The sequence below is a fragment of the Phalacrocorax carbo genome, chromosome 13 (assembly GCF_963921805.1).
Source record: "Phalacrocorax carbo chromosome 13, bPhaCar2.1, whole genome shotgun sequence".
Lineage (NCBI taxonomy): Eukaryota > Metazoa > Chordata > Aves > Suliformes > Phalacrocoracidae > Phalacrocorax > Phalacrocorax carbo.
This window is the reverse complement of record NC_087525.1, coordinates 8,275,484-8,302,755: the sequence shown is the minus strand read 5'-3', so window position 1 is coordinate 8,302,755 and position 27,272 is coordinate 8,275,484. Positions and strand designations below refer to the sequence as shown.

The 27,272-nt window shown below is 43.8% G+C and overlaps 1 protein-coding gene across 5 annotated transcripts in view; it reads left to right on the top strand.

Annotated features, from left to right (window-relative positions):
* ARID5B (AT-rich interaction domain 5B) overlaps nucleotides 1-26,631 on the top strand; it is a 124,079-nt gene extending 97,448 nt beyond the window's left edge. For all 5 annotated transcript variants that reach the window (XM_064464752.1, XM_064464754.1, XM_064464753.1 and 2 more), the window contains 3 exons: nucleotides 4,148-4,245; nucleotides 16,582-16,780; nucleotides 20,716-26,631. In XM_064464752.1, the coding sequence (XP_064320822.1) occupies nucleotides 4,148-4,245; nucleotides 16,582-16,780; nucleotides 20,716-22,863 (2,445 nt within the window). In that variant the 3' untranslated portion in view covers nucleotides 22,864-26,631. The remainder of the gene's footprint in view (nucleotides 1-4,147; nucleotides 4,246-16,581; nucleotides 16,781-20,715) is intronic.
* Nucleotides 26,632-27,272: the final 641 nt, after the last annotated feature.

Here is a 27,272-nt window from a genome sequence, read left to right as displayed (position 1 = left end):
TCAGCTGCAGTGGCATTTAACAGCCATTGCCTGGAATTTTCCCAGTCACCTTAAGTCAAGTGAGTTAAATGTTCAGAGGTTCATAGATGGGAAAATTCCAGGACTTACCTAAAGAGTTGTCCTTGGCAAGTCATGAAGTGGCATTTTTCCTTTTGAGCCAACACAAAAGGAGTGCCTTGGGATGTTTGCAGAAGGCTGTGGTGCTGAATGGACTCTACCTGGAGATGTCTTAGAAAGATAAAGGGTAAAAAGAAAATTAGGTGGAGCTTAACCTTCAGTGTGTAGCAGCTTAACTTTTGCTGAAGGTCAGTGCGATCCAGTTTAGCTTCTGCCTCCTGGAAGCAACAATAAAGTGCTTTAGTTTTTAAAAATTAATGATTGACACATACAGCAGTCCTGCGTCTGGGCAGGCTCAAAGAAACTGATATATCAGTGGAATGCAAAGCTACCTGGGTTTGTATCATACAGTGCTAATACCTAGAGCAGTGTTTTGAAGAGTATTGTGAACATCACATACCATGACCAGAAAATTCCCAATTAGATTTGCAGCAGGAAATAAGCAAGAAGCCTTTTCATGAGGAAAGGAGCTGGGAACTGGGATTGCAGTGCAGAAGACCTTAAGGTTCCTCAAAGCAGAAGACACCATTAAAAGCATGTGTATAAACAGCCCTCTACTTTAATAGATAAGCTCATCGCTTTTATTTGGTTGTTTTTGAGTACCAGTCACTGCCTAATACTGTGCTTCTAGGAACAAGATCAGATCTGCTCTCACGTCCCTGGGCAGACCAGTCTCTTGCTTAACTCCAAATTCTGCTGATTGGGAAGGATGTCATGGAGGTTTTCAAAGCTCCTGGCTTCCAGTGGGTCCAGCTCTAGAATTGTGAAGCTGTGGGTTGGAGCAAATTTGTGGGAGGGGTCTGCAAAGCAGAAGACTACTTTAAAGTCAGCATTGGAATGGGAAGCTGGCCTGTGCAACTGCCTGGCAATGAGACTGGCCTGTGCAACTGCCTTGATTAATGGGTGAGCCTGGAGCATCCTGCACCTTTAGAAATGTGGCAGGCACTGGGAGGGATGTATATACCGGTAGGAGTAGGGAAAAACAAATTGGAGAAGTAAAGCAGCAAAGGTGCTTTGGCTTCTGTATGTTTTCTGCTGGAGCAGGTCAACTTACGTCAGGCAACTGAAAATGAATTAATCGAAAGTGTGAAATGAAAGTGCTCAGGACATTTGTTAAAGCTTTTGCAGGTTCTAAGTTGTCTTAGACCACTATAGCTCCATGTCCTTAAAAAAGTGCAACACTTTGCTCCTCATTGTTTATGGGAAATTTTCATACCATTTGTTATCTGCCTTTCTGTTCCTCCTGTGCCCCAGTCATGGACATATTACTCACCGGGAGCACGTATGAGCTGCTTCAGTGTTAAAACCACTGTGTAAAAGCAGCCAAGGCAGGCATTTTTCATAGGAACAGCAACCATAGGCAAAGCATTGCCAAGCACTGCCCTTCCCTGGCTCCTCAAGAAGTTCATAGTCACTGAGATGGCTGGGAGGGACTTGTATGTGAGAAGAAAGCAGTCCTCGACTTGATACGGCCAGCATGAGTATCCAGCTTGAGCAGTGCTGCCCTGCGTGACAGTTGTGAAGTTCCCACAGTGCAGCATTTTGTTCAGATTGTTTAAGGATGAAATTTATCACTTACTTTAGCCCTTTGAAGTTTGTTAAGCATAAAACCTAAACTTCCCAGAGCAGTGGAAAACTCAACCCCAGGCTTTGTTAGAATACCAATCATTTCAGGGAATGACAAATTTAAACGTAGCTCTGTACGTGGGAGGGTGTGTCTCTGCTAACTGCCAAGGAGTTCTGGTCCGTTGCAGAGGCAGAATTGGATAAAGCTGGGCAAACATTTGTATAAATACTATTATTTTAAACAGCCTAGAGGAGAGAGAGACCAAAAATTATTTCAAAGGGATTCCCATTTCCCCTCAAAGACGGTTGTGTTTACTGATGTTCCAGCCTGCATATTGACACTTGAGTCAGCTCATAGTTAATGAGGCTTGGGCTCTAAAGGTAACCATTTTCCTTTTAAAAATGGAGACCATGCTTCTTAGTCACATTGGGATGTTTAAAAAGGGGACTTGCAGTAGTCGTCTTGCTGACTAATCCTTTGCTTTCATTTATAGCTTCTGCACACCATCACTGTTTTAGCCAAAGCATCAGGTCCTGGCCCACCACCTTGCAAGCCAGCCATGCTGTGCTTGCCAGAGAGCCAGAGCACAGCCCCCAGCTTGGCTTTGTGCATCTTTGTTCCCACAGTCTGTGAGGCTGCCAGATACTTGATTTAATATAAAGCCATTTGCAGCACTCCTCAGGGGGTCTGTGATTTTAGGGAGCTACCAGAAGGCAAGGGCCGTCCAGCCTTTGCCTGTCCCAAGGACTGGTGGAATAGGTGTGGAAGGCAAGACCAGAGGTAGTTTGCCATCCAGGCATTCCTCCACAGCGGGTTACTTGGTCCAACTCTTTTTTGACCTTTCAGGTTGCAGAAAGCGCATCCATTCATATTCTCAGGAGGTAATGTTCTTTATGGCTCATTAGGACTCCAGTTTTTCAACACCTTTAGTAATAAGAATAGGTAGAAGCGTGGGTAGCTTGGGGAAGAGGCAGCATAAGAACTTAAAATAGACTTAAAATAAACCTTTCTTCAGATGAGTGTTTGATTTTTATTTTAAAAATTCGTTTGTGCAGAATTTGTCCTTGAATTGCAGTCTCTATCCTGTGCCTGTGGCCTTTGGGTTGGTTGGTTACAGAAGACAGAAAATAAAATTAGTGAATGTAGCCAGTCCATTTTGCTTTAAATTTGTTTTAAAGTAAGATACCTTTTTTTTTCAAGTATCTGTAGGTGCAAACTGTGTACAGGTACTAAAAGTGAGTTGGAGGTGCTAATGTTTTCTAAGGAGAACTGTACAAACAATAAACTTGAAGAAATTGTAACATTATCAAATTATAAGTCTCCAGCCACGCTTTTGCCTTCAGAGAAAAATGTCTACAAAGGAAGGATTTTCCTTTCATATTGAGCGAAAAGGAACACCTCTTACCCTGTAATATTTAATGATGGTAGCTATCTCTGTTTAGATTAAAATTACAGGTCTCAGATTGCAAGTTGTAATATTTGTTTTCTTCTGATTGCTGCCTTTAGCTCCTCAGTAAACGCCATTGACTGCTCTGTGGGTAACTCCGAAGAAGCCTCCGGGGCTGAATATATTAAAATCCGTAGCATTCCACAGAAAATGACAAAATTCTCCCCAAATTGCCCCTACAATTTTCCACTGGCCTTCTTTATGAGCTGCAGGCAAAAGAGGGTGATCTGTTGTGCTTGTCCTATTCCTGTTTTTCTTCCTGTTTTATATATAGTGGAATATATAAAATAATGAAGTGGTATTCAGAAACAATTCTTTTGCCAGGTCTTCCATCTGTTATTCCGTATAATCCTAATTTCTGTTCAAAAAAACAGAACCATGGTATGCAACTCAATATGTTACAAGATGTTTATTTTCATCAGCATGGTCCAATAAAGTACATAGCTCAAATATTAACACTGGAGTATGTTAAGATTTCATTAGTATTTGATCTATATATTTTACTGACATAAATGGATAAAAATAAACAGCTTGTAACATATAGAGTTACGGACTATGCTTTTGTGGATTTACAGAATTCTGTGGTGGATTTGGGTTTTGCAGCAGATTTATTTTCCCTAATTCAGTTAAAATAACTATGTAATCATTATTTGTGCTGAGTATGGTTTGAGCTTCATTTTCATAATTCACCATGGGATTTGTCTGCATAACTTCTGATGGTTAATGACCCCATATTGATTGAGATTCTCTTTTGTGAGGCCGTATTGCTTGTGACTTGTTAATGAATCAGTCAGATCACTCCATTTTAGAGAGAAAGAAAATAGACATAGTGTTAACTTACAAAAAAAAAAAAGACACCCAAAGCTCTGTGCACTCTATATATTCTGTAGGGGCTTTTATAGTTCTTGTAGTACATGCTGTTCTGAAAGTGTCACACATGCATTTGTTGTTGTGAACTCAAACGCTGTAGAATCTGTAAAGATGCAAGATTAAATTTTCCATTGCCATTTTTACAGATAACAGCCCGTCGACAATGGAAACATATTTATGATGAATTAGGTGGTAACCCTGGAAGCACAAGTGCTGCTACATGTACTCGCAGACATTATGAAAGGTAAGATAACAAATCTGAAATGCATGTTTAATAATGAAAAAATTAATTTGGAGAGCCTTCAAAGCGTTTTATAAAGAATTAGAGAGAGAGAAAGGCTTCTTAAAGATATAGTAAATATTCCCACAACAGTTTAGTCAGATAATCCATTGTAATTTAAACCAGCGTGTATGTCTCCAGTGACTAAATAAATAAAACAAGCATCTGATTTTCCTTTGGTACATATCTTAGTTTTTACAACAGCTTTCTGGTTAAAGGAGCTGAAAAATTGAGTCAAACATACTCAAGGAAAATAAGAAACAACAGCTAATTGATACAAACACTTGTCTTCTGTCATTTTTTAGGAATACCAATTAAGCAAATTGTCGTTGTGATCAAAATAATGGGGTGGCCCACAATGCAGGGTGCTGTTAATGTTGTAGGTCATGCAGAGCGTTGCATTCCTCTTCTTCATTGCATTCCTTCCCTCCTCCCTGCCTGCGAGCTGCTGCCAAACACTCTTTCTCTGCAGCCATTGTTGCTGGTCAGAACTGTTGATTTCTTATTCTTCCCATGTAGATAATAACTTCCAGGGCTTGCAGAGCCAGCATGTGTTGAATAAAATACTGGAGCTGGAATGTTGTTTTGGTTTGGTATGGCTTTTAGAAACAACTCTTTTTTTTTTTTTTCCCCTTTTTTTTTTCTTTTCTTAGACAAGGAAATGTTAATAAAAGCTCTGCAATTTCAGGCTCAGATGACGAAAGTCCAATTTCTTGCTCCTGGGCATAAACAACTTGCTTTGCTGGGGTCGAGAAGAGATTGTACTTGCCTGTGCACAAGGAAGCACAGCAGAGCTGTGCTTAGTGGGCAGTGTTTCACCTTCTTCTGGTGCCTTACATGTTGGCCACTGCAGGGGAGACGCTACCCTCCTCATGGAGGGGGAGGTTGATAAGGGTAAATAAGGGTTATTTACAGGCGACGTCTCCAACACAGGGACTTGGGTGCACAACGAAGCTGTATGTAATACCTCTATAAAAGTTAGAGTTGGAAGCTTTCTGGAGATCAAGCCAAGCAGCAGAGCAAATTGAGTCGCTGTGCCCGTCAGATGGGGCTTTTCCTTGCCTTTGTTTTGCATACAAATGTTATAGATTGTTGTAATTGTTTCATAAGATTGTGGGTATTCAGCTCTTCCCCTCCATCATTACAGCCCTTGGAGGCTCAGGGCTTCCTCTTGCACCCAAGCCAGCTGATGAGTTTCAAACTGGCAGTCTGGGTCTTCCCTCACCAGATGTGCTTTGTAGGATGTTGTTTATTTGACAGAGGAGACCCAGGCATGCATGAGAGTTAGGTCTCTGCGGGTTTAAATTGCACAGGGAGCAAGCCTTGCTAGGCTCTGTGTTGAAATCCTGGAGTCACCGAGAGAGCGTGTCTTTTGTAGTTGTGGAAAAATAAATGAGCCATTCAAAAATACTCCGTGAACTCCTGTCTCTCTCTCCTGCTTTCATGCTAGTGGTTTATTTTTTTACATGCAAAACCGTTGAATTGCAGTCTTCTGATGCAGAGAGACCCGTCTGTGTGTCTTACTCAGCAGTTACTCAGGGGTATGCTACAAAGTGCCACAAAGCCCATTGTGTTCACTAGAAAACCTGAACAGACTCATGATGCCTTCAAGATTCAGAGGCTTTTCCAGGCTACCCAAAGCAGTTCTGCTTGCCTTGAGCCAGGAAGGAGGAGTTTTTTAGTTTATGCTTAGGATGGGTCTTAGCACGCTGAAGGGCTCATATCTGAGTTCTTGGATGCCAGAGTCCCTTGTGTGGTTCTTGGTTAGGTCTGATACGAAGCAGAACCTATTATCCAGGTCTCTGTGGCAAGCTGTCAAAAGATGGCACCTGAGAAAAAAAATCTTCTAGTATTTTTAGGTTAGCCCTAAGCTTACCTAAAATACGCTTTACCAAATCTGGGCTGAAAAACCAAAACACATGTACAAAAACCCTCAGTGCCTGGTCCAGTCTCTGGATTTCTAGTGTTAGACACTTTTTTTCCACCGCAGGAAAGCTGTATTAAGCCTCAGACTTGGAAAAAAGTAAATGAAATTGTCATGGTTTGTTTCAGCCGGTAATTCTAACTACAGCACCTGTAAATGTAATGCTCATTTTTAGCCAAAGTGCTCAGATGACATTTAATCTAAAACTAGAACTGCAGTGCAGGAATACACATTCATGATTCAGGACACACATACATTTTCTAACTTGAAGGTGAGCTGTAAAGCTAAACTGGAAATTGAATTAATCTGGGAAGTAAATGCTGAATAAACCTCATGATTTTTCCTTTCTGAATCCCTCTGGCCTTTCCTTTCTTACTGGAGGCAGAACACGCAGTTCCCCAACTTCACTGATCCTGCTGCTGTTTGACTTAGCCTTGCCATTCATGTCTACAACTAGATCTCAAGGGCATCCGTGTTGTTAACTAGCTTTCTTCCAAGATGACAGAAGCTACTAGCTGTTTGCACCGGCTTTAACGTATCAAGGTTGCTTAGGTGGCAGCGACCTTTCAGTGACATCCTTAGGATGCTGAGGAGTGGAATGTCACGTATGTCCCATTCAGGTACTGCATCCCACCTTCCTGCCCTCTGCAAGGTGGAGTTTCACACACTCCTTCAAAGGGCAAAAAGAAAAAGAAAAAGGAGAAATAAGAACTAACAAAAAAACAAGAATTGGAGAGGGCAGAATTTCCTCCCTGTCTAGCAAATTCCATGAAGAAATGTTGCATTTCTCAGAAGGTGCTTATAACCTCTAAAAAGCCAGCATGTTGCTGCAGAGCCATGGTACCAAGGATGGCAAAAGCTGAAGCAAAGCCAGATTTAAAGACTGTAGGGAATGCTTTGCTTCCTGCTCCATGCCCCCCTGTTCGGGGCAGGGGTCACGGTGGTTGCTGCCGCTGCACTATAGGGAGGAAGAGTGCTTCAGTTGGTGTGGTGTTTGCTTTGTCTCCCTAGTAAAAGGGAAAGAAAGATTTTTGTGTGCATTATCAACTGATTCATTTTTCATGTAGTACGGTTTGTGTTTCCAGTAACTGGTTTCATTTTAAAACAAGGCGAGGCTGCCAGTGTTTCAGTAAGTGTTATTTGTATATTAGTTAGACAACTTTTGTTTTATTAATGAGTATAATAATGAAAGTGCAGGTTGCTGAGTAGAAGCAATGGGTGTTTTTATTTAAAGCATAGCAGGCATCGTATAATGCCAATGAATGCGTTATTGTCACTGTAGGCATGGCTGGTCTGAACCTGCCTCTGATTGGATTATTCCAGATAGGCCCAAGCACTTCATAAAAATGTCTTTGTCAGCCTAGTTTTCCTTCCAAACCTATTCATCTCTGTCAGTTTTTAATATTAGTACCAGGCTCTTGGCTATAGTCCATTAGTACTGTACTTAATTGCACATGTTACAGATGATTACCAATATAAAAAGCATAAATGTTTTCCCATCGTGGGGCTGTTGCTCTGTGCATGACTCGGACTGTACAGGGCTTATGAGTTGTTGTTTTGGTCGTTACTTTCTTCATTTGTGCTCCTCTAATGCATTTACCTTGCATGATCGCAGAAAGCTAGAGGCGTGCTGGTTGGTATTAGCTGATTCAGTCTGAACCTTTCCTGTGAAACTCCTAACAGCCCTTGTCAGTATGCTACATCTCTCTCTTATCAAGAAACCCTCAGAAACGGCTACTTTTCTGCGAAGCACTCTCCTGCATGCTGCCTTCCCCTAATAATGCTGATGTGGTTTTCACATGCAGGGTTTGAGGTTTATTTCGCTTTTACACAAAACACATGATCGGCAGCTTCAATTTTCCAGCATGAATGATAGGCTGTGTTTCTGCAGTGCTAGTGACGTTGTTGTTAGGGATTTTTCATAAATATTACGCCATCATGACTCCCTCATAAAACAAACCAAACCCAAACGAAAAACCCCAGCCTGCTGTTTTGCAAGGTATATAATGTTCCCAGTAAAATGCATTGAACAAAACAAAAATACAAGCAATTGCCTGTTGGGGCCTTTTTCTGCCTCCAAGTCTGGCTGTGATTCATCTTGGTTTCCTCCAAAGCAAGCCTTGTGCACAAGCTGCGCACAAACACGCACGGGCTGGGGAACTGTAATGTGCAACAGCATGTGGTAACACTCCTCAGCTGCTTTGGTGGACAGAGATGTCTGTGTTCAAAGGTGTTGTGGCAGGAGACTGGACAGTCCCATAGAGCAGTAGCCTCCCCTGGCCTCTTCAGGTGCCCTTGGGGTCCCCAGCAGGGAGGGACCCAGAGCCTCCCATGGGCCGTGCCCTGCTCTTCAGTGGTGTAGCTTGTACCCTGACCCTCATGAGTCACTAGCACCCTGAAAACCAGACTGTCCTGGTCAACCCCTGCATGGAGGGGGATTAGGCTTCATGCTCACATCAAATTCAGGCAGCTGAGCAGGAGAGTGCTGCAGAGCCACAGCCACCTGGGACTTGATGAGGAGCGAATAGGCAAGATGGGTGTGCCCACGGTTGGGACACGGACCCATGGAGGGTTTTATTCGGGCTGTGAGCGTGGCCCCTGTGCACCTGCAGAGGACCCTGCACATCTGTCCCTTCCCAGGGGACTAAACCCCAGGAGATGCAGGGTTTTGTACAGTTCAGAGTGCATTTTGCCATTTTTTCTGTCTAAATTTTTCACATAAATATTGCATATTATCAGAAACACAAGGCAGGTCAAAGTAAGTCCCTTACATGGTTTCCCTTTAACAGCCATGAAGTCTCTCTACCCTAAGGATATTGTGCAGTAATTCAATATGCAAGAGAGCCCCACGTTCCATGCAAATGCCGTTGGGTTTTGTTAAAGCGTTTGGATAACTTTGGTAAGGTGTAAGCATTTCAGTAGAGTTTTTTAGAAAATAGCAGCCAATCTTTTAGAGGTAACAAAAAATAGGAGGCTAGTATAGCATCTACATGAAAATGCTTATGGTTATCTTTTAATTCACATTGTAATTAATAGAAGGTTTTGATTTACACTAAGTGTGAAAACATCCTGAGGCAAAAATTAATCAAGTGTTATGTCATGCTGTAAACTACAGCTAGCTCTTTGTTTGACCCAAAAAAACTTGCCAAGCAGCAGTTTTTTCTTGTCGTACTAACTTGGTTGTTTTATTTTTGTCTTCACCCCACTTTCCTGTCCCCCTCCCACTTCAGCTGGTCCCAGACTCACAGAAAACTCCGCAAGTTGCAAATTGTCTCAATAGTTTTCCATCAAGCACAAATTTAAGTCTGAAGATAGATGAGGTGTCTCAGTTCTCTCTTTTCCTGGGCTTTTGGTTTGGTGTGTTGGTTTTTTTTTTTCCTTTTTGATAAATAACAAGAGGTTTCTACTTACGATTTTCTGCCCTCGGGGCTTTATCATTAAGATTAAATAACTGTACTCTCAAGCATACCACTGAACAAACATCTTTTCAATTATGTGAGTAACAGATGCTTTAACAAAGGAACTATTGAAAATTCAGAAAGCTTCCCCCCCCTCCCCAAAATTTAAAAAGTATCAGATGACAGAGGAATGTAATTGTTTACCATTAAAACAGATCCTTAGCTGTCCATTCAAAACATCTGAGAGCACACAGTTTTTTCAAAACTTCTGGGTTTTCAGCCTCAGAGACGTACTGGCCGGCACTGGAATCAGCGGGAGTCCTTGGGTGCAGGAGCGCTGGTTAGTCGGGGACTGCCTTCCAGTGCCTGGAAACAGATGATCTCTCTCCTCGCGGGGAATTGTTTTCCCAGCCACATCCTTCTTTTCTCCCAGGAGTTTGTCCCAGTGGAGTTGGGGAATGCCGTGTGCTACCCAGTGCTCCCGGTTGGGTTGTCGCCCAAGCAGAGGGGAACTTCCCAGTCGTGCCCGCCATACGCAAGTGTCAATGCTTACGTCGAGGCTGTGCAGCGTGCCCAGCACTCTTGGGCTTCTGGCACTCCTAGCAGCTGAGCTGGGTGCTCGTGGTTGGTCAACAGTAGGTAAAATGTCTCTCGCCTGATGACCCCATTTCTTGGCATCTAGGAGTAGGGACAGACTCTACATACAGGGACAAGCCCCTTTTCCTTGCTAGGAGCTGAGTTGCCCCAGGAGAGTGCTGTGCAATGGGAGATGTGCCACTCTCCTTTGCAGGAGCAGCAGCAGGGATGGAGAGTAAGATCTTTCACTTCAGATTCCCGAGGTCCGCTGGGAATCTCCACCTTGTACTTTGCTGCAGCACTTTGCTAACAGGGCAGGGATTGCCCCAACTTTGTTCAACTTTGTGCAATGGGGATGTGGCTTCCAGTTCCCAGGCAGGGTCAGCAGGATTTTGGAGTCCCTCCAGCAGACCTGCACCCCACGGGCAATGCAAAATGGCATCTGTAAGCTTATCTTGAGCATAGAAGCTGAGCTATATGGACCAACGGGCAAAAGGCATGACAGCCTTTAGATGCAGAAATGCTGACTGCAGCCAGAACAGAGGCTTGTAGCAATTGTGGTAGAGTGACGTGGGGAAGCTTTTCTGTCCCTGTCACCCATCCTTTGAATCTTTCCCATCCAGTAAATCTGCACCGAAGGCAAAGACTGGGGTTGTTCATCTCCCCCTGCTGAGTCATAGGATTGAGAGCGCCTGAGCCTCCTTTGCCTGGCTGTGCAGCTAAATCAACAGCTGTGTTTGTAATGTCACTAATTTCCAGTTTACTTAAAACAAAGTGTCTTTGAATTCTCTTAGAGCCACACAGTTCCCACCTTTAAGCAGTGAGCCATTCTCATTACCCACCAGCACTCCCAGTGGGCTGCGAGGAAAGTTGTTGATGAAATAATGAAAGAGCCATTTCTTTAAGGAAAGGAAATTCTTTGGGAAGAAAATTGAACTCAAACATATTTTGTCTTTGCTGATAAAATACACACCAGTTTTGTACTTCAGACAAATGCAAATAATCCTATTGCTATTGTGTTCTGCACAAAAGCACGCGAGGCTTGCTTTCGTAACCCCTGAATTGTACGATGTGGTCCGGGGAGGTCAGGCTTGAGGAACGCGCTGCTGGATTTCCTCAATGTATTTTGTTTTTCTATTTCAGAAAGCAGGCTGGGACCTTAGAGTTTGGGTTATTCCTCTCCCCTCTTCTCTGCTGGGAATTTGTTGCTGGTGCCCAGGAAGGCTGCCCCTGCTCCTGGGCATCCCCACCAGCTGATAGCTGTTGAAGGTGGCTTGTTTCCTGTGCTTACTGACAGCATTGCTGCAAGATTTATCCCTTTTAAAGAGCATCAGGGTAAAAAACCCAAGACTTCTCCTGGGATCAGAGCTCGGGCATTCCTGCTGGTCCCTTAAAACAACTGAATGTTTTTTCCACTGAGTTTCTAGGGAACGAGAATCGGGTTTATCTCACTAAGGTTAACAACAGGGGTCCCTTTACAGTGCAGGGGCTGTCAGTGGAGCTGCCCCGAGCTGCCTCCGCTCAGTGGCTGTTCATCCCGGCCCTGTGCTCAGACCCTCTGGCTGCAGGGGGTGTGGGCAGCTCTGCCCGCCTGCTGTGAGGACCTGAGCGATGGTCGCCCTATTGAACCAGGCAGACCGGCCGTCTTGTCCCCCAGCTCCGGCAGTGCCACTGTGGCATAATGTGCCAGGAGGGAAGTGTTTTTCAAACTCCTACCGGTAAAAGAGATTTATTGCCTGTCCCTTTTCAGTGTTTTTGAAACTCTAAAAGCTTAATGTTCTCATGATTTACATTAGCATCTAATCCTTGCATAATCTCACTAATCCCTTGGCCCCAAGATATCCATTGGCAGTGAGTTCCACGGGTTAACCGGTTGCTGTATTCATTTGGTGAAGCAGATTTAAATCTTTTCCATTCTCATTGCAATCAACCTCCTTAACGTTCTGGCCAAGCATGGGAACGGGGCACCATCTCCCAAGGAATGGGCTTCAGTATTTTAAATCCTTCCAACATTATTCTTGTGGCTGAGAGGCTTCATTGCACGCTGTTTTGTGTTGGACTTGGGGCCCTTGAGAAAGCAAGATGATGTCAATGGGAGACGTGCTGGCATATTTTATTCTGCCAGAAAAAAAAAAACTAAAAATAAACACTGAAACAAGTGATATAAAAAATACTGTAGGAGTTGTGCTGAACTGCCTCCTTCCCTCCTTCACCCTGTGTGTCCTGGGCATATGGTTCCTCCGCGGCCTGAGAGCCCCATCACATCCATACACAGCGTGGAGAGTTAAAGAGGAAACTGGCAGCCTTAACATTTAATTTCCTTCCTCTTTCTGGGCTGGTCAGATCCTTTGCATTATTGTAACTACTTTTTTTATCACGTCTATAAATAGATGTGCTCTCATGTGTCCCGTGAAGCGGAGTCGGGCCAAAAAAGTCATTCATTCTGCATAATCAATACATGAAAATGTAGTGGTTACTGGCTCAGATGAGATCTTGTATTGTTAGTTCTGTAGCTGGGAAAAAAATGTTGACTAATAAAGATTAAGGGCTTTTTTTTTCCTCTTTATGAAATGCTAATGATGAAGACATGTTTGATATACTGTGAAATACATTTCTCTAATGTGAAGTTTCTGCTTTTTGTTGGGAAAGAGATTCAGTCCCTGGAGGATTTTAGAATTTGTAAATATAAAATTATCTGCTTCAGTGTTTTTTAAAAAAAGGTTGGCAGAAAGCCAGATTACTTACATTACTGTAATAGATTTGCTGACCTCTGACATCTGCTGCAGAGAAGTACATTGAATTTTTCATAATATCAGATGATGCAGATCTAAAAACTCGGTACACTCTGCACCATTATTTAATTCAGGACTTAGTAAAGCAAAATCTTTTTCTGAGTAGCAGTTTATACGTGATTAAACTTAATATTGCCGATCGTAATAAATCAGGATTAGGATAGTACTGATTTGTTAATCTAACTTGTATTGATTTTAAGTTGTCTTTATTTAAAAAAAAAAAAAAAGACTGGCTTTTCACAGTGACTGAATTTAATAAGAAGCCCTGTGATAGCAAAGACTCCCCTACTGTTTCTGCTCTTGGCTGGAAAATGTTATTCTTGTATTATTCCAGGAAAGAAAAAAAAAAACCTCATGCTGCTAAAAATCTGCTGCCTGTGGAAAGATTTTTTAATACGCTAGTGCTTACATATTCTATTTATGTTAATTGACTTATAAATAATACATTTTATTAATCCTAATATTGGAATCTTGATCATGATAAAGACCCTTTTATTTGGTCTCCTCACTGGCTTTAGAAGTAAATATTCTTTAGACCACAAAATATTCCCCCCCTTCTCCTTTTTTATGAATACTTTGATACTCCCCCCCTGCGAAATACAGCCCCAGTTCAAAGCGACTGCAAACATGGTTATTGTTTCCCAAGTGCGATACATTTGAGGTACCCAGCTCTGGTTTTTTGGACATCGTCTCTACCTCTCCTTGCGCAAAGATTGATTAAATCTTACCTGCGCTGCAAATATTTGACCAAAAAGAAAACGTGTTGGTTTCAGACATGTCACATTCTGCTAAACTATTTGGCTAACAGCAGATCGCATTCTTCCTGTGTTGGGCAATATTGACCTTAAATTGGCTAAGCCGTCTGCTTTCATGGCATGTGAGCCGGCTGCTTACATGTTCCGAGAGCTGTATTAGCTTTATTACTCCTGCACTATAAAAACTTCTAATAATCAAATGATAAGATCATATCCTGTGGGTAATTGTGTTGTACCATGACAGGATAACTGAAAAAACATTCAGTGAAAATTGCAACCGACGGAAATCTCTACATGAAGCGGCAATTGTTGGCGTTGCTCAGCTCGGTGCTGCTCCCCGGGGTCTCACAGCCCGCGTTCCTGCCCAGTTCCTCTCCAGCTGCACCCCGTGGCCCCCAAAACCCATCTTGGCGGTGGCGGGGAACAGCAGCCTGCCGGCCTTCGTTTCAAATGAGGAGGGGAAAATCCTAGAACAAGCCATCCTTGTGTTTTGATTCAGTTTTACCTTAGTCATGCCGCCTCCCCGATACACGAAACATTTAATTCCAGATTTCCTGCCGCTGGCTCCGGGCCTTTGACCGGCTATGTGAAATGTATTTTTACTGCTGTCGGCCTGCCAACTGCTGAGCTCAGTGAAAAATAACTAAAATGAAAACCTTGTACTCCCACATGAACCCTTAAGATCAGAAAAGGAAATTTAAGCCACGGTTACTAATTAGCGCCAAAGCTAATGAGTTCTGGTGAGGTGCAGCGGGAGGAGGAGGAGTTTGCGTCCCGCGTTACCCTACAAGGCTCGGTGGAGAGCACGCGAGCAGTGATTAATCGTGTTGGCCCAGGCCTTGATCCCGTCCCGGCCGTAGCCACGGGGTTAATCAAGCGGCATCTTTCATGGAAAGGCCTGCTCGTGGGCCGGAGCATCTCTGTCTCCCGTGGGGGACTGGACAGTGTCTGAAACCTTTACGGATAGAATATGTAGATTTTTTTAATGGGTGACGTGTTCCCATGGAAACAAAACAAAGTCAAACACTTCCCTCGCAGTGCTAACAATTATTGTAATAAAATGTGTTTTTATTAAAAGCGATTTTAAATATTTAACACATGGCGGAGTGGCCTCACCGTTGCCCTGTGTGAAACCCAACCTTGTCTCTGCTAAAGTCCAAAGCGCTATGTGCAGCACGGCGAGGAATTCAGTGTTTTCACCAATATTTGCGCTTTGCGGATGAAATGTAGCAGCCTCAAGTATGAACAAGATTATTTTTTTCGTATTCTGCTTAGTTATGCTTTTTATTATATAAACATTAACTGTAATATTACAGTGGGAAGCAGGTATTTGGCAACTACGTATTATTTTGCTAAGTTTGCATAGAGGGAGCAGTTTCCAGTTTTAGCAGCTGTAACATGTTTAAACTCAGTTTGTAATGGGATCTGAAGATGAATATTCCCTGTGGGCTCTGCTTAGCTTCATTACTGGAGCCCTGCCAAATTCAGGGCTAGAAAGTATTATTCACGCCTCTTTGCACATACCATGTCAGAGCATGCTCAGTTAATGAATTTTGTTTCTAATATAGCATAAATTAGGTTTATATTTTAACATAATTTATGTTGTATTTTATTAAAATGTAAAATATTATGATCATGAGCAATCTAATTTCTGCTCTCTTAAGCCCAAACTGTGTTTGAACATCTAAGTATGTAAATCAAAATTGCATGCTTAGAAACTGATTCTAGGATAACAAACGAATAGCTGAACCAAAGAGGTTTCTGCCTTGGAGTCTTAGATTAAAGATAATTAAGGATTCCTGGTATTTGAACAGATTTATGTTGTTTATAAGCAAAGTACATTTTCTTCATAGAGTTAACTTGTCTTTTTTTTTTTTTAGAAACAAATTATGTTTGCTGTATTAAAGTTCACATTTTTAAAGTCTGAGGCTTGTATTAATCCCACAGTGAGTCATTAATCATACCAAATGCATTATAAAAACTTTAATCACTGAAGTTGAAACTGAGATCGTAATGCAATCCATCCCTTTTAATTATATCAGTTATTTTTCCTTTCAGATCAAGAATTGCAAAGGGAAAACAGATAGATTAAAAAACTCTGTATTTGATGCTTTCAGGGGAGGGTATTTTTTGTTTGTCTTTCTTCTTTGCGTTTTTAAAGCAATTTTGTGCACTTTGTGGAGGACAGTTCCACAGTGAAGAATTCCCTTGCTTTCAACTTCTTTCCTCTCTCCTTTCCTGAAAAAGAAAAGACTCACTGGCAAAGGCCGGGAGCGTGGTGACTGTCGCTGTGCGGGTGCATTGCGAGGGTAGCGGTGGGCTGGTGCTGGCTGCAGCGTGCCGGGGGCTGTGCCCGCCGCCGTAGGTTTCCTGCAGCCCTACTCTCTCATCCTCTGCCAAGTTCCTGGCACTCGCCCTTGCACGCAGGGGAACCACCAGCCTGGAAATTGTGTAGCTGTTATCAAGTTGGCTGTGCCTTTGTAGGTGTTTTCCTGGGGTTTGCTGCATGCTTTTAAGGGTAGGGAGGGAAAATAAAAATAAATGGTTGATGTGTTTTTTTAGAACAGTCTAAAAATGTAGTGGCTCATATCCTCATCTGGTACAAATTGGTGTAGCCGCACAAACCACTAACAACTGATCCACACCAACTCCAACTCTACTGAATTTACGCCACATGATAATCTTGCCAAATAAATTGATTTATCATACTTGGATTTGTGGATGTAGAGTTCACACTGTTGCTTTTATGGCATGGAAGAAAATGGATTTATTAAGTAAACTGCTCGTAGTAGATACATTTTGTTCTTTGCTAGAATGGCAAAATCTGATCAATTATTTGTTCCTTAATCCCCTAGATTAATCCTGCCGTATGAAAGATTTATTAAAGGAGAGGAAGATAAGCCACTGCCTCCAGTGAAACCTCGAAAACAGGATAACAGTTCCCAGGAGGGTGAAGCGAAAACAAAAGCGTCTGGAACGAAACGCCTCAAAAATGAAAACCAAAAGAGCAAGAAGGAAAAAGATAATGCACAGAAACCCCAAGATGCATCTGAGGTTGGTTGCTTTCCTGCATTTCAACTTTTCAATTAAAAATGTACAGCTTTAATCATGTGAAATCCAGTGATAAAATACATAATTTAAACTGGAGAATTCCAAGCAGTTGGCCTTTGAGCTTCCTTGGCAGTGGAAATTCAGTTGTTGTGGTACTGTCTGTGTTGGGATTTTGCTGGGCTACAAAGAGCAACCAGTTAGCTCCATATTGCATAGTAGTGGTGGCAGAAGACCAAGCACTGGATGTAACAAGTACCATTTCTGCTCATTGTATTATACAGTGGTCACCACTAAAAGATCAGCAGCTGCCAAAAGGAAACCACACAACTACCACAGTTATTTCCTAATCTAAGTATAGGGTGCGGGAACCTCTAATACTGTTGATAATACTGTGGTAACTGTTGGACACAGCTGATTTTTATAATGGTAACCTCTGGATCAGCCCGTCCGTGCTCACAGATGTATGCACGTCTGTCAAAAACCAGATCGCTCCCCAGGATTTTTATCGTGTTGTGCTAAATTTCTCTTTGGATTAAAAGGTCATATTTTGAGGGAAACCCCATCCAAGCCCTCATTGAGTCCAACTTCCCTCTCACATGCCACAGATGGTTTTCAGCTGAGATAGGTTCTTATTCTGTCACCTGCCTCACATGGACAGGCCACAGTTTCCACGTAGAGCTGCATTACCTGCAGTCATAGGACAGCCCTTGTGGAACAGAACTTATGTTCACAGCCCAGCGTAAGACAGATCAGTGGAATTAATATTTGTCTGCAAATAAGAGTAAGGTTCACGTGTTGTTAAGCAGTATCAATGGGCTTTTTGCTCAGGTGTTACTTAGGCACTTCTTTTGCCCATCCTGCCCACTCTCTCCTGTGCCCTGCTTGCGCCCTGTGCGAACGAGGCGGTGAGCCTCCTCATGCTTAACTCCTACACAAGACATTGCTTTTCCTGTCTCGGTCTGCCAGCTCACAGCAGCCTTCAAGGCGTTGCAGTGAAAGTAAGTATTCAAAGAATGTCGGAACACATGACATGCCCGGCAGACTATGGCTGCTCCTTTGACTCCATTACCGTCTGGCAGGTACATAAGTCCTGTTTCTAAACCAGTTTGGAAATTGGTATTGAGTCAGCTACCAACAACCCTCCTCCTCATTGCTTAAAAAAGCAATGCAGGACCAGTAAACACGGATGCCTCTGAGACTTTGTGTACCCGGTTTTGAGAACAGAAAATTCTGATTTTCATGTCCCGCTACATCTCTAAGTTGCACTTACAGGGACAATTTCATCTCCCATCCAAACTGGAATTTGTGCCTTAAATTGCCTTTATCAACAGTACCTTTAAGGTCTAGCGTAAGAGCACTCCACACAGAGGGGAGGGGTTTTTTTGTTTCTCTCGCACTGTAATTTTAAAGCAGGGAGCCCTGTTGGGGGAAAACCCCTCTACTTCTGATGAAAAATACGTAGAGAGGAGAGTGCGCACAAACCTGCTTCAGCCACTGGGAGGTTGCAACACAGATTGCCCAAAGCAAGGACATGTGAAGTGAAGGCTTGTGCTCCCGTCCCGTTATTCCTTTGTGCCTGGTTATATATTAAGGGGTCTTGGATCAGCAAGATACATTACACGCTATTTGTACTGCCACCACTAAGCGCAACATAACAAGTCAGCAACAGAGCGTCAGCCTCAGCTTTGAATTTCCTTGCTTTTGTTGTTTCCTATCTCAAACTTCCTGCTACTTAAGCTGCAGTTATTTTTGTGTGGTTTGCAGGAAGAGTTCTTAAGCTGCACTTAGCGGAAATGTAGGGAGCCTAGACGAGACAATAAAAATGTACAATTATGGCAGTTTCCCATTGTAAAATGGTACCTTTTATAGCAGAATTAGTGTTTCCTCCCTGACTGCGTTGGAAAACGTATCCTGCCCCTGTTTAATCAGGGTGGGTGATTAAGGACCTCAGCCTTCATGTGCGTCACCATATGGGCAGGTGGTCACACGAAGCCCGAGCAGTAAAGGGGCCTGCAGGGGTGGGCACTTCCACTCTGGGTGGGTGCAGAGCTGCAGAGCTCATCCATGCTTTGCCTTAGGGAGAGCTTTGCGGCCAGGATGTGGCCCTTACGGGACCAGCAGAAAGAAGACGTCCAGCTCCCTTGAGTGGAGTGAAATCCAAGTCCGCTGGAGCCAGGCAGAAGGTTGGATTTCCCCCTCACACCAGCCACATGCCAGGCTCCACGTTTGGGCTCAGTCCTCACCCAGGCACAGCAGTGGTAGTGTGGTGCTCACAGGGAGCCTCTAAAGCCACACGCATAGATGTGTAGGCATGGCCCCAAGCAAGCTACTGCTTAAACCATTTCTGCACGTGGCCTAGAACCTGGACGTAGCTGTGAGATGGAAAAGCATAATCAAGTTACAAATGCGTGGTCTTCTCAATTGCATGTTCAACTCATACACCATGAGCAGTATGCAGGGAGAGAATATAACTTTAATTTATTAGGGTTGCATTTGCTTTTGTAGTCTTCATTGTTTTCCTGCCGTCACAATGACATTGTCAGTGTAACGAGATACCAGACAAAATGCTATTAGCCTTAGACTGCACATTTCCTCACAATAGCTGAAACTTCAATCAAAATGTTGCTTAACAGAAACAAAGAGCAGAATGTACAGTTATTAAATATGATTTCTCTCTTTTTTTCTCCTCCTTGCTTTGCTCATCTGTCTGGTATTTTCCTGTAATTTTATAAGCTCAAGAGACTAGCGGTGGTACTTTGTAAAGGACCTAATGATGGTATTTGGCTGCAAAAGGCAGCTATGAGTTTAAAAAGAAGTTAGGATGACTAACAGACACTGTAACTAATAGGCCAACCAAAAAGACAGCAATATTTAAAAGCAGCTGTGAAGAAATAAATCTCTGAGAGGGTTAGATTCGTTAGGACCTTCTCCGATCCCCAACTCCTATGACAGACCATAAAGCAGCATTTAGATAATAACTTTCACGATGCGTCTTATCTTTACAACGAAGAAAGAAAGAAAACAATAATAATAATAAAGGGCTCGCACAATGCTGCTGTTTTATGACTGTCTTCTACCACAACATGTCAGAGGAGAGTGACAGCAGTTTTGAAAAGGGCTGTCAGTCAGCTGGATCGCAGACGGGACGCTCTGGTGACCTTTGCAGGTCACAGTTCAGCCGGCTACATAATGGGATGAATAGTGTGAATTGTGCACACAAGCTTTATTAATGGGGGAGCAGAAAGAGCTGCAGTCCCATTGACGATAACGTATAAAAGCCATGTTTGTAATAGCGGGCACACACACTTACTGAATGTTGACAACTTCATTTTAATCCGTTAATAAAAAAATGTGTGTCCTAGTTAAGCTGTGGCAGTGATTTGCTGCCTACAATAGGGATTCCTAGTATGCCATTTCTATCATTTTCACACTTTAATGCAGAACTGGGTGTGAATGATCTCCTATGTGATCACTGAATTTTAAAATAGCTACGCTGGAGAGACTTTATGTAAGAAGAAACATGGGAACCGTTGTGTCGTTTTCGTAGATGAAGTTGGCTAACAGGAGAAATTTCTATAGCTTTATCGTTTGTGTTACAAACTCTACACTCCTGCATTTGCCTAATTAATTTTAAAAGAGCATAACATCAGTGCTTAGCTATCTGGTCAGGCCACTGGTGCCTCTCATCAGGTTACGAACATCTGCTGTTTTGAAATGCCATATTGTGACCCTGGCAGGGATGGTGTATTTCTTAATATTTCCAGGAGGTATGTTTCTTTGTTTGAGTCCAATACCTGGCATTAGAGCCTTCACGTTCCAGCAAGGTGCTTGACAAGTACTTCTTTAAAAGTAGCCAACGGTGTACTGTGTATGATCTTATGAACAGTCTGTTGAAACGCACCACATTCTTATTACTGTCTGTTGAATCGTTTTATTAGATTTCATCAGAACAAGAGAAGGATCAAGAATCAGCAGACCAGAAAAATTTCCCTGAACATCCTACAGTGGGAGAGACGAAACAACCCGTGCAAGGCCCTCCCTCTCTTTTACCAGAGGCGGCTCGACCACTGCCTCTGGAAAAGTCAGACCTGACAGAAAACAGCGCCAACAGTGAGAAAGCCGAGGAGGTTCAGCACTCATCCTCTTTCTCAAGTACATCTGCACCCCCAGAAGAAGACACCATGCTGGATGCCACCATCACGAAACGATTACATCCCCCAGCAGATGTCCTGGAAGACACAAAGCCTGAACAAAGACTACACAAAGCTTTTACTGACAGCTTAGAAAGCGAACCTCCAGAAATGCCCTTCACGGCTTTCCCAGTCCAGCTGCCCACTCAGAGCGACATGGAAGATGACAAATTGCCAGAGATGGCCGATTACATTGCAAACTGCACGGTGAAAGTGGACCAGCTGGGAAACGAAGATATCCACAACGCACTGAAGCAAACGCCCAAAGTACTGGTGGTCCAGAACTTCGACATGTTCAAGGAAAAGGAGCTGCCCGGGTCCATGAACGATGACGCCACTTTTGGTTACACGCCGCTGCTCTACTCAAAGGGTAATCCAGGCATCATGTCACCCCTGGCAAAGAAGAAGCTGCTGTCGCAGGTCAGTGGGGCAGCCCTGTCATGTAGTTATCCTTACGGCTCTCCTCCACCTTTGATCAGCAAAAAGAAACTGAACGGCAGAGATGAGCTGTCCTCAAGCATATCACAAGGTCCCCGTGCCCCTAATTCTGATCCTGTAGCAATTAATAGGCCCTCAGTCATACAACATGTACAGAGTTTTAAAACCAAGGAGGAAAGGAAATCGATTAATGACGTTTTTAAACATGACATGCTAAGTAAAACGGATCCTCAGCGCTGTGATTTTTCAAAACATCACCTCAGTTCTCTTGCCGAGTCATACGTACCGAAGACGGATATCCAGGACTGCAAAGATAAAATGAGTGAGAAAAGGGCACTGCAGCACTCCCATGTGCCCACTTTCTTGGCAGATTTTTATTCATCACCTCATCTGCACAGCCTTTATAGGCACACAGAACACCACCTTAATAATGAACAGACATCAAAGTACCTCCCCCGGGATATGTTCAGAGAGTCTGAAAATATTTCTACTTTTACTCAACACAAACACCAAGAAAAACTAAATTTAAATTATCGCCCATCTTTGCATCAGCAAGAAAAAAAGGCAGCAGTGGAGGCCTCTTCAGATGATCAGCCAACAGATTTGAGTCTTCCAAAGAGCATACACAAACAGACTGCAAAGGCTCCGGGCTCCGGCCTCCCTCATTCATCCATGGCCCAGCAAGAAGGCAAAGGCATCTCCCCATTCCAGGCTGCGAGCAACCAGGCGGTGAGCCTAGACTGTAACCCCAAAGCTTGCCGCGTGTCCCCCATGGCCATGACAGTCCCGAAAAAACACAGTGAGTTGCTCCACAGGTCCGGGAAGCAGCAGGCCCAGAGGCTGGAGAATCTGAGGAAGATGGAGGGGATGGTGCATCCTATCATCAGCCGCAGAACGAGCCCTCAGAACGTGGGGGCTGCCCGGCCTTTGAAACGGAGCCTGGAGGATTTGGACAAAGTCATTTCTGAAAAAAAAATCCGAGCTGTCTCTCCTCTGCACTTACCAAAGGAGACGCCGGCGAAAGACAAGGTTCCCGACCCAGAGGGGGAAGGCAGCAAGCCGGTGCATGGCCTCCATTCTGGCAGCATGCTGGAAAGCCACAAATTTCCCCTTTCAGCCCCCATCTTCCCAGGCTTGTATCCGGGAAGCCTGTGCACAGGGCTGAACAATCGCCTCCCGCCCGGGTATTCTCATCCCCTGCAGTACTTGAAAAATCAGACTGTGCTCTCCCCACTAATGCAGCCTTTGGCTCTTCACTCCTTCATGGTGCAGAGACAATTCCTCACGTCCCCTGCAAACTCTCAGCAACTGTACAGACACTTAGCTGCAGCAACACCTGTAGGAAGTTCCTATGGTGACCTTTTGCATAACAGCATTTATCCTTTAGCTGCTATAAACCCTCAAGCTGCGTTCCCACCTTCCCAGCTGTCCTCTGTACATCCCAGCACAAAACTGTAAACCCTCTCGCTCACAAAAAAAGGTCTGAGGAGAAAAGTTAAGTTAGCGACATTCCTCCCCCTGTGACAATGTCTCGCAGATTTAGTGATCTGTATTTTTGTCCACCAGGACACAGTCATACCCCGCCCAGCGGAGCGCTTTGGAGTTTGGAGACAGGACTGCTTCTTTAATTCTGGGTCCCACATCAGCCCCCTCGCTCCTTATCCCAGCCCCTGAAAAATAAAAAAAAAGAACAAAAACAACAAAAAACCACCAAAAACCCCACAACAACAACAAAACAACCAAAAAAAAAGGAAAGAAAAAAATCATTGGATTTTGCATACGTATTTTCTGAAAGGACTTGCATATGGTAAGAGCAAATGTTCAAAGGGAGCCATGGAAATGCAGGCCCAGTCCTGAGCTCACTGAAATCCCAGGTGAGGGCTGCATTTGCCTTTCACTGAGCCGAGGACCAGAGGCCGTGCGTTGTTGCAAATGAGTCAAGGACTCGAGATGAACCTGGAAAGGAGAAGCGGGCCGAGAATCCGTACAATCAGTGGATGTGCATTTTTGGGTAACTTTTCCTGAGTCCTAAAGATTCAATCAATGCAATGTATAGTAAAACGGCAATAGATTTTTCATTTTAACACTATTAGAACAGAAGTGTAAACACTGTTTAATTTGACTGTACATATCCACTTCATAAACTACCAGTGTCACATTTGGTCACAATAATTTATATAGTTTTGTTTGTCCAGTATATTCTGTGCTCTTTATGTTTGGGTTTTTTGTTTTGTTCTGTTTCGGGTTTCTTTTTTTTTAAATTAAACAGTATCATTTTATCTGCAACTTTTTTTAAAGGCTGTGGCTGTCCTAATTTTTTTTTTAATGTGTTTGTAATTTTTCCAGTTTCTTTATACTTTTGAGCAGTGTTTTTGTTTTGTTTTTGTGGTAACGTTTACTGTTTACAAACCGAAGCAACTGGTTCAGATTAATCTTAATGGTTATAAACATACTGTAGGTGATGTTATGGTGCAAGGATGCAAACAAGGTTCCTTTCCCCATGGTCTGCCCTCGCGAGGTGCTGAGCACCTCTCGCCCTCCTCCTGTGGTTGCGATGGCTCCTACACCGCTTCTCCCCTCCCACCGAGCTTTGCTTTCCCGTATCGTGGTCCGTGAATTTGTCGAGCGTTGTACTTAAGCTTACCTAGGCTGTGAAACCTTCCTGCCTACCAGAGAAATGGTCTAGAAAACAAAACCTCCCTGGCACAAGCTGCTGGATGACAAAGGAGTCCAGAAAACGCATTTGTGGTTTGTGAGAATGTCGAGAATTTCAGAAACTGGGACAGGCACCAGTGCTGATTTGGATCGGAGGCTCACGGGGCCTGTGCCACGCGAGCGGCCAGGCTTGGTAGGATGGGTGGGGGGTTGCACGCAGTGGTCGGGACGGTCCTCCCACACCCCTGTGGGGATCTCAGCCTCTCCCTGGGCATCCTTTCGCAGGGGGAACGCCTGGGTGTGGAGAGGCTGGGTTTTCCTGACAAAAGAACTTCCCTATGGATGTATGTTCACTTTGAAGGACATCATCACCACGCAGCTGAGCATAGACATCGATAAAGCGAAGTGTGACTTGGAGGCTTTTTACAATGTGAAAATTGGTTGTGATTCAAACCAATCTCAGTTACTGTTCAAAGACAGCATAATTGATAGGAAAAGAAAAATGGAAACTACTAAGAAACACTTTGCATGCTAGGCATGTCATTGAATTTTCCCGTGATATGAAGCCAAATACAATATATAATGTATCATACTTAATATCCAAAGGTGGAAACCAGAATAATATACTCGTCTACTGTTAAAGATCCAGCTTCTTCAATTAAATACTTTATATTCCTGTGGTAAAACTATATTTAATTGATCGATAAACAGACTAGTAGAACTTAGAACATGGATGTGCCAGTGCAGAGCACCCTGCTGCTCCACAAATCATACAGCAGACAGAACCGCAGGCTCAGCCGGGCAGAGGCACAGTGTGGAGGACATCTCTAGTAAAGTTGCACTAGATCTGAATCGCGTGAGAATCAGGGGTTTAGGGATGGGGGGGAGAAGCGGGCGGGGGGGAGGGGAGAGAATATAAAATCTACAGCAAACACGAACAGAAGCTTGTCATGTGTTTGGCGAAGCAAACGCTTCTCTTTCTTGTTCCAGTTAAGTTGTGTGTCCTGGAGTTGTGCATTTGTTTATGCAAAGTGTCTGATTTCCTTTTGGTTACGTCCCGTTGGAGTTCGATGGTAGCCTTTTGGAGCTGTGTGGAGGCAGCGCGGGGCTGGGGACGGGGAGAGGGGAGGAAGGATCCTCGCTTGCCCCGCGAGGAGGCTGGCTGCTGCTGGCTGGGGAAGCTCATAATGTACTGGGCAAAACGTCAGGGCAAAGGAAAAGAAATGGTAGCATAAACGCCCAACAGAAGCGGTGCATTATTTGTTTAAATACTCTTAACAGAAATCTTGGAAATCTTTCAAAAGACTATTGAATTCTCCATTGGCTGAAAAGTCTTTTTTTTTTAATGCCTTAAATGGGGCTTTGTTTGCATTGTTTGAGTTCAAGGGGCCTTATTATTGAATGAAATTGCACAAGCCTTTCTTTGTGCAATCAAACCATTGTTATTGGTAGGTTTGTAAAGGAAACTGTGGAATCTAATTGGCAATAGAGTCATAAATCTACCAGGAGCCAGGTCCAAGAAATGTTGCAATTCAAACGCACCATGTCCAGGATTCATTAGGGATGCTAAAGGTTGTGAGATTCAAAGGGAAAGGCCCAGCAGCAAACAGCTCGCGTGTAGCTTCTGGCCACATGCTGAGCTGGACTTTGCGAAACGGGTGGGAAGTAGGGTCTGACTCCCAGTAAAATCCGTACCCTAGCAAGGCTGGGCAGGAGCAAGCCGGCGTTTTGCAGCAGGTCTGTCTTGGCTGCGTGCTGGCCTGACACGAGAAGTTTGCCCGGTGTGTGGGTGCCTAGGAAGTAGTTTGTCCCAGCTGCAGAGAAGTTGGCTTGGCAGCGCAGGAGGTGGTGCAGGAGGCGAGTGCTGTGCCTGCCCCCGCCGGCACCTCTGCCCCGTTCGGGGGGCGCAGGGCTGCCGCCTCCCGAGACCACCGCCGGGGTCCCCTCGCCGCTCCCCCGCCTGGTCCCTTCCTTTGCGGTGGTCAGTGAGGTTGCATCTGGTCTGGTTTTGAAATTGTTGTGATTTTAATGAGCAATGGGACTTGTTGGGCTGGCGTGAGGCGGGCGGCACTGGCAGCACTGCCGTGAGTGCTTCCTGCAGTGTTTGCTGTACGCGTGGTTGGTATTTCACTCGTTCTCTTCCTCCCCCTCCCCTCTCCCCCCAGCCCCGCAGTTTTAAATATGTTCTAATAATGGCAGCGTAATCTACTAGCTGTTTATACTTTTTTAACTTTCATTTGTTGTAAATATTGTATACTTTTTGTGATTCAAGTTATGTAGCCTATATGCTCTGTAAGGTGATGATTTGTATATATAAAAATGGCCCAGTAATATTATATAGTTTCCCATTTAAAAGGTTATTGAGTAACCTTTGCGTTAGTTTAAACACTACCAGAAATAAAGCTGAGCCAACTATAAACACTCAATTTTTGTATGTTTTCCAAATTGTACTTATTAATGCTTTTGATACTGTATTATGTGCCAATAGTTTCCCAATCACATAGCAGGCAAAAGATATTTTGTACTTTTTGATCCACTGTAATATTTAATAAAAAATGTTACTATCTGTTCCCTTTTGTGTTTGATTAATAATTCTGTAAACAGCCCTTATCGCAATGGATTACATATTATCCCATCCGACCTTTCAGCCCTCTTATATTGGCTTTTCTAGAGAAAATATCTCCTCCTGCAAATGATTAGATTAAAGAAATGGAAGTTTGCAATTTCCTAAAGGAGAAAGAGACAAGATCTTCAGTCGGTGCCCCTCTATTTTTGCAGTGTGCTCGCATTAAAGTGTAACTGTGGTCAGGCTTGACTGTAGGAATACCTTTTGGGGGATAACATCCATGTACGGCCAGTGGCTCCAGTAACAAATTTGCTTCATTTGCATCTCAGAGCAGGATTTTTTTTCCACCACTGCAGGCTCAAGCTGGGATCTGAGAATTGACCTCTGTTCTTCCCAGCTCGACCATGAGTAAGATTTTGGAGTCAGATGGTAACTAGTAATTTTGCTGATGACAGTAAACAACCAAGAAGAATTAATTTGTACTCTGTTCCTTCACAGGTCCAAAAAGTGGCTCTAAACTTGGCCCTTCGAGAAGCCGTTACCACAGCGAGTGCTGTCAGGGGGCTGTTACGCTCCTGGTCAGGACTGGGTATCGCCCCGGCCCGGCACATCTCGGCAGCAGGGCAGGCGTGCCCCAGTGGCTAGG